The sequence below is a fragment of the Dioscorea cayenensis genome, unplaced genomic scaffold (genome assembly GCF_009730915.1).
Source record: "Dioscorea cayenensis subsp. rotundata cultivar TDr96_F1 unplaced genomic scaffold, TDr96_F1_v2_PseudoChromosome.rev07_lg8_w22 25.fasta BLBR01001474.1, whole genome shotgun sequence".
NCBI classification, from domain to species: Eukaryota; Viridiplantae; Streptophyta; class Magnoliopsida; order Dioscoreales; family Dioscoreaceae; genus Dioscorea; species Dioscorea cayenensis.
Genome location: NW_024087865.1, coordinates 21,242 through 28,673, shown reverse-complemented (window position 1 = coordinate 28,673; position 7,432 = coordinate 21,242). Strand labels below are relative to the sequence as shown.

Genomic DNA, 7,432 nt, shown 5'->3' with positions numbered 1-7,432 from the left:
TGATAACTTCACTAATATTATCGGAAATGTAATTATTGACTCAATAGATGGTAATATTATATTTAGGAGAAATGCAATTTTTTTTGTTATACCCTTCAAATTCAATAAAATCACAAAAATATCAATTTTTTAAAAAATTGATTGCACTTTTTGGAGGTGATGATTGATAGTCTTTAATTATTTCTACAATACTTTAATAGCTTGTTCAGAAAGCAGACATATCTTATATATGAAAATTTACTCATCTAAATGTTTAGATCAAATGTTTAGATGAAGATAAAAAATCATTCGGATTATTTGTTTTTTTTAAATATAAATTTAGAGGAAAGTTTTATATTTATTTAAAATAGATAAAATTGAGTTAATTAATATTAATACAAATTAACTATATTAAAATCTAAATTTTATTTTATAATAATAACAAAACAAATATTTATTATTAAACAATTTGGATATTTACTTTAAAATAGTATTAATTTTGATATATTTGGCACTTATAGGATAAGGATGTTTAAATAAAGCATTAATTTGTAATGAAAAGTGCCAACTAGCTAAACACAATATTATATTATATTCTTATCATATTACTATCTTATCAACCAAACAAAAATGACACATATTCCGTCAACATAACTTATGAATGATATTCTAGTAATTCTATTACCAAAGGTAATATACGATTTGATGAACCAAACATCTGAGGAAGATTTTGCCAAGTTGGACAGTGCCAAATTTAGACCCGTGACCCCTCTATCTCCTCTATATATCGCTCATGCTCCTTTCTCATCCATTCCCACTGTTCATCAACATTCCCATTTCTTTTAAGAAATAGAAAAAAAATGGAGTTCCTCTTGATCTTGTCCATCGCTCTCCTCATTTACTCAGTAACCATTTTTATTATCAACAAACTAAATAAAATGCGGCACCAAAACTGCTACCTCCTTGACTACGCTTGTTTCAAGCCTTCCGACGAGTTAAAGCTTCCAACAAACATTTGCGGAGAAGTTATCCACAGAAACAACTTTTAGGCTTCAACGAATATAAATTCCTGCTGAAAATCATCGTCAACTCCGGCATCGGCGAAGAAACATATGGTCCCAGAAGCATCTTCCGTGGCGAAGAAGCAACGTCGACATTCGAAGATGCCCTGTTTGAGATGGACGAGAGTTTCGAGCACACAGTCAGTGATGTTCTCGCCAATTCCGGTGTTAAACCAACAGACATTGATATTCTTGTTGTCAATGTATCTATGTTTGCTCCGGAACCATCACTTGCTACCAGAATTGTTAACAAGTTCAAAATGAGAGATGATATCAAGATTTACAACTTGTCCGGAATGGGATGCAGTGCAAGTCTTAATTCTATTGATCTTATTCAGAGGACTTTCATGAGTCAGTTCAATAAGCTGGCATTGATATTCACATCAGAGTCGATAACTCCGAACTGGTATTCCGGCAATAACAGGTCCATGATGCTTGCAAACTGTCTATTCCGGTGTGGTGGCTGCGCAATGCTGCTCACTAATGATCCGAAGAAGAAAAATCAAGCAAAACTCAATCTCAAACACCTCATAAGGACTGATCTTGGTGCTAACGATGAAGCGTTTAATTGTGCCTATGAGACGGAAGACGAGCTGGGTCACACTGGCATGTGTTTGAGCAAATATTTGAAGAAAGCTGCAGCTCTTGCATTTGTGCAGAACTTGAAAACATTGGCACCAAAGGTGCTTCCAGTCACGGAACTTGTCCGATTTGTAATGGCTGGAATTTACAGAAGGATCAAAGGATCAATAAGAGGGGGTAGCAACATTGTGATATTTCCAAAGTTGTTAGGAAATTCTTTTGGAATAGAAATGGAAATGGAAAGGGCATCCATAATGTGAGTTGGAGTATTTTAACAGAAGGTAAGTCTGAGGGGGGGCTTAGGTATTAAGAACCTCAATCTTGCTAAACATTCTCTCATGTCTAAAAACATCTTCAAATATTTAAACAAACATGATTGTATTTGGGTTGATATTTTACTGAACAAATATGGGACTATTAATTTTTGGCTAGACACTGTGCCGGCTAAATGTTCTTGGTTCTTTAGGGGTCTTTGTAAAACAACAGCTTTTATTAAATACCATTGCAAAATTAACAAAGTTAACCCTTTGAGAACATCCCTGCTTTGGGATCCCTGGTTATATGATATTCTTGTTGCTTTAAAACCCACTTTTCTTAATATGGAAGTTGATTTTGATGCTATTTCTTTCTCTGATATCATTATTAATGAACAATGATCTGTTCTGGATATGAATCACATTTTTGGTAACAATGCTGGGCATTTACTGTGTTCTCCTTCTCCTATTGCTATTGATTACAACTCTGAGAATCATTGGTATTGGTCTTCTGTTGAATCTCACACTAAAATATCTTCTGCTGTTTATCATACTTTGAACAAGCAATCTGTTTGTTATGATGACTGGGATGGTTGGAACATTGTTTGGCATATTCCAGTTGCTCCTAGAATTAAACACTTTATTTGGCTATGCTTGAGAGGTAGGCTTTCTACATCTGCTTTTCTTCACAGCATTCACCTTGGTCCTGATAGCTCTTGTGTTTTTTGTGGGTTACATCGTGAGACTACTAATCATCTGTTATGCCAGTGTGATAGAATCCAAGCAATTTGGGATCAGGTTAATCGTCAGTTTAATTTATCTATTACATTCTGTAATGGTTTTTCCTCAGGCATTTGGGTCACTAATTACAGGCATTCTGCATATACTTTAGCATTAATTGCCGCTTGTGCTTGGTTCATTTGGTTGTTCCGTTGCAATTACATCTTCAGGGACATTTGTCCCATTTTCCTTAACATTGTTCTCAAGGCTGCTGCTCATGCGGGTGAGTTCTACTGGAGCAATTATGTTCTCATGGGTAGAAAATTATTACTATCTAACTTCTCCTCTGCCGATGACAACTTCTTGTTCACTCATGCAACAACAAATCACACTCTTAAGGTAAATTCGGTTGGCTTTTTCTTTTCCTCAGCTAACTATAAAATCTCTTTTGCTGGCAGCTCCTCCCGTCAGCTCTCGGACAGCATCTTCGGCCCGATCCTTGCCATTGAAGTTGCTCTCCAGATTGCTTTGGATCTTCATATCCCTGTGAAACACATTCTCTGCGACCACGCTGCAGTCATTCATCTTCTCCAATGCTTCGATCACGTCTCGTCTTGGAGAATTGAAGCACAAGTAAACAATTTGAAATTCCTTCTTGACATGTGCGGGCATCCTCATATTCATATCATCCCCTCATTTGTCGATTATCCGGCAGCGAATATTGCTTTGTATGGCACGCTTCATCAACACCTTAATTTGTTCTTGTTCGGCAAAGACCTCCCTTTTTGGATTATGAAATCGTTTAGAAAGTTTGGTTTTTCCTTTTAACTTGTTTCTAGTTTTTCCTCTTTCTGTAGTCTTGTTCTTCTTGATTTATTTTCAATAAATTAGCTTCTCCTTTTGGAGAGGTTCTTCCAAAAACAAACAAACAAACAAACATTGTGAACTTCAAAGCTGGCATCGACCACTTTGTAATTCATCCTGGAGGAGCTGCTGTCATTGATGGAGTTGGGAAGAGCCTGAGGTTAAGTGAATGGGATTTAGAACCGGCGAGAATGACACTTCATCGGTTCGGGAATACCTCATCGAGTAGTATTTGGTATGCATTGGGGTATATGGAAGCAAAGAAGAGGTTGAAGAAAGGGCAGAGAGTGTTCATGATAGGGTTTGGAGCTGGTTTCCTGGGCAACAGTTGTGTTTGGATAGTTAACAGGGATTTGAAAGATGAAGGAGTTTGGAAAGAGTGCATTGATCAATATCCTCCAAAAACACTAGAGAATCCATTCATGAAGATGTATGGATGGATTAATGATCAGGATATCTAGAATATTTTTGAGTGTCATGGTCTCATTTTTTGTTGGATACATAATTATTTATGTTTGCATTGTTGGAGTTGATTAAGGGGTTGTGTAGTTATATGTAAGTAAAATCACATGTAAGTAAAAATGTTGTATTTTAATTTTTATCACTACTGTTTGGTTTGCTGTAATTGAAAGTGCTGTATTTATTTTTTATTTTTTGGGTTTGATATAAATTTAAAGCTATACTTATCATGTAAGTAGAATGGTGAGATTACCAAAATTATCCATTATCATTATGAATTATTTAATATTTTTCATAAAAATTAATTTAAGTAAAAAATAATTAATTAATTTAGTAAAATATTTTATTAAATTTTAAAAAAATTTAATATTTCTTTAATTTTATTATTTGAAAAAAATTATAATTAAATTTTAAAAACACTTACTCTATTAATTATTTTTATAATATTTTCGATTGTTAAAATATTTTATGATGAAATTATTTAATTATATAAATATTAAATTATAAAAATATAATATTTATTTAATTTTCTTAAAAAATTTTATAATTAAATTTTAAAATAATATAATATTTTCAATTAAAAATATTTTAGCCATAAATTTTTTTAATTATATAATTATTATTTTATAAAAATATTTAATATTTTTAATTTTATTAAATAATATTTTATAATAAATTTAAAGATAATTTACTTTATTAAATATTTTTATAATTAAATATGGGATGAATATGATGGTAACTGGATACCACTTAAATTATTGCATTTCAACTTGCAACAAATTTTGTTGTAAATTGAAATGCGGTAAAATTACTATAAACTGTAAAATATTTTACATGCAAAACTGATTTTACAGCAAATCAAACAACATTATATATATAAAATCATATATATTATAGCTACTTACAGCTACTTATTGGTAACCAAACAGCACCTAAGAGCATCAGTACTGAATAAATGCAAGTGAAGTAGAGTGAAGCGAACTGAAGTGAGGTCAAGGATGCAAGTTGAAATATATTTATATCTATTTATGTAAAACATTTAATGAATGGAATGACTTGTGTATTGGTATTGTGGAAAATAATTTTTCTAACTGCCCATAAAAGTTATTTAACCATGACCAAGTTCATGATCTCCGAAATGAAATCCTACCCACTAAACTAATTACATCATATATGTAATTAAATTTTTTTTTTGTAATAGTGTGACATTGTATAGTTAAATAATAGTTTTAAATATTACTTTGCTCATCCACTTCTAATTGTCCTTTAATCCTATTTGGGTTCAGGCTTATCAAAGTTTGATAACAATAATTAGAGATAGAAAATCTAGATGTTAGTGACTTCTTCTTCAATGATAACAAAATGAGTATAACATTGACTCTCTGAGTGCAAGCAAGAGCTAGAATCTAATGCTGATGAATAGATTATTGGGTGACACACCTCTGATCCAAGGTAAAAGAACTATATGAACTTTGATTATTCTCACGTTCAAGAAGATGTATATGTAATTTAATTCTATGAGTAAGCAAATTAAGTGAAACCATTTTATTTATTTTTAATTATTTTGAATTCTTTTGATGTACTAAAAATTATTTTTTAATTTTCTTATTTTTAACTAATAATTTTAAAAACTATTTTGTGGTTTTAATAATATCATGACAACAATGAAACGTGATTTATTTGGTTAAAAAATTTGTGTTGGGTCCTTTGGACCCTTCTTCGACCCCTCTATGCTATATTTAACAGTAATTCCTTCATACTACATTCAACATAAGCCTTTTTGCACAAACCAATCTGCAGCCTATCACTATATTCTAAAAGTGCAAAATGCATGACTCCCAAGTCATACTTGCTCATAAATTTATGGAATTATGATGAATTCTCTCTGGGTTCCATAGAGGAATGGAAATTAATTCATCTCATGGGTTGGGATTGTGGTGGTTACCTGCGCTGAAACAGTGAAAAAATTCTGCGAAAGTTACTGCAGCAAATTAATGTTCATGTTAGTGTAGCAATTCACTATTCGCTTATACGGCTTGGATGCCGACAACATGACTTAGTGAAAACTTTCTGAAAAATTCATACTGGTCCCTATACGCTAGTATAGACCCCGTATGGTCTAGTTCAACCTCTCAGGAATTTCTATACCGACCTCTATAAAGACCGTATGGACCCCGTATGACTCCAAAACAACTCCGAATAGTTTCTATACGTGCTCAAGACCCTCCTAGGTCAAATGCAACCCTCAAGGGTGCGATTACAACCCCTCTTAGTGATCTAGCAATAGGTAAAAATGACAAAGACGACAAAAGTGCAAACATACAATACAAGACACCAATTTTAGCATAGAAACCCTTCAAATCGAGGGAAAAACTACGAGACTCTTTAAAGCCTATTACAATACTTCCACTATGTCAATTAATTGTGTTTACAAAAATTTCTCTAGCTAACTAGAGGTATACAAGCTCAAAGACATGACAGTTCAACAAGAGAGTAAATCAACACACACATTCATCATCATCTTCACACAAGATGGAAACAAGGACTTCAAGAAGAGTTAAAATGGGAATCAACCCAAAAGATTAGGTGTCTTACTAGTATGGTTGCTCTACCCATGAATGTGATGAAATCCGGCGCCGATCGTCGAGGATCTTCTTGCCAAGTTTGCCCTAATCACCTTCTTCTTCTTCTTCTTCTCCTTGAGCCCTATCTTTCACTTTCTCTTTTCTTCTCTTCAAATTTCTTTCTCACTGTCTTGCCCTAGCCTTCTTCCTCTCATCTCATCATCCCAAGAATGAGAGTTTTACTCAAATAGGGCATTCATATAAAATGACCCTTTTACCCCTGGCATTCCATTAATTGACATAGCTTCATTTTTTTTTTCTTTTCTTTTCTTTTTTCTTTTCTTTTTTTTTCAACATCATGGGCTCCAAGCCCATCTATTCCATCCAACCCACAAATGTGCTGGAGTCAATAAGGATAACGTCTGTCGCGTAAAGAGACGACTGGGCATTGGTTTCCGGAAGGTTACAGTGAATAATTAGTCCCTCCTAATTAAGCTTGGCTGGAGGTGCAAACTCGTAGAGATTCCCTTTCAGTCATAGTCATAAGCAAATATTTGAGAAAAGGGAAATGTTTTTTGGATATGAATTATATTGCTAGTAGAGCTTCTTCCGCATGGAGAGTTGCTCTATCAAAGAGTATGTTGGACAAGGAATTATTTGGTTTATTAGAGATGGAAAACGGGACATATTCTGGACAAATAATGGGGTCCTTGGGGTGGGGCCACTATTGAATTTTTCTACTTCTGTGAAAGAAGAGCAAGACAGAGAGGTCACTGTCTCTAGCTTTGCTTCAAATTTTGGTAAGTGGGATTGAAATAATCTTAATAAAGTTTTACTATAGGACATATGTCAGATTATTGCTGCATTTCCTCCTTTAGCAAGCTGGAATAGGGAGGATAACATTATATTGATGTATAGTAAGTCTTGCTACTTTTCTACTAAGTCAGCT

At 33.4% G+C, this 7,432-nt stretch overlaps 1 protein-coding gene across 1 annotated transcript; it reads left to right on the top strand.

Annotated features, from left to right (window-relative positions):
- Positions 1 to 839: 839 nt before the first annotated feature.
- On the top strand, positions 840 to 3,933 carry LOC120256504 (3-ketoacyl-CoA synthase 3-like). The gene is given in 3 exon segments (XM_039264187.1): positions 840 to 1,020; positions 1,023 to 1,799; positions 3,488 to 3,933. Coding segments are annotated over 3 exon segments (1,392 nt in total). The 3' UTR covers positions 3,922 to 3,933.
- The last annotated feature ends 3,499 nt before the right edge of the window (positions 3,934 to 7,432 follow it).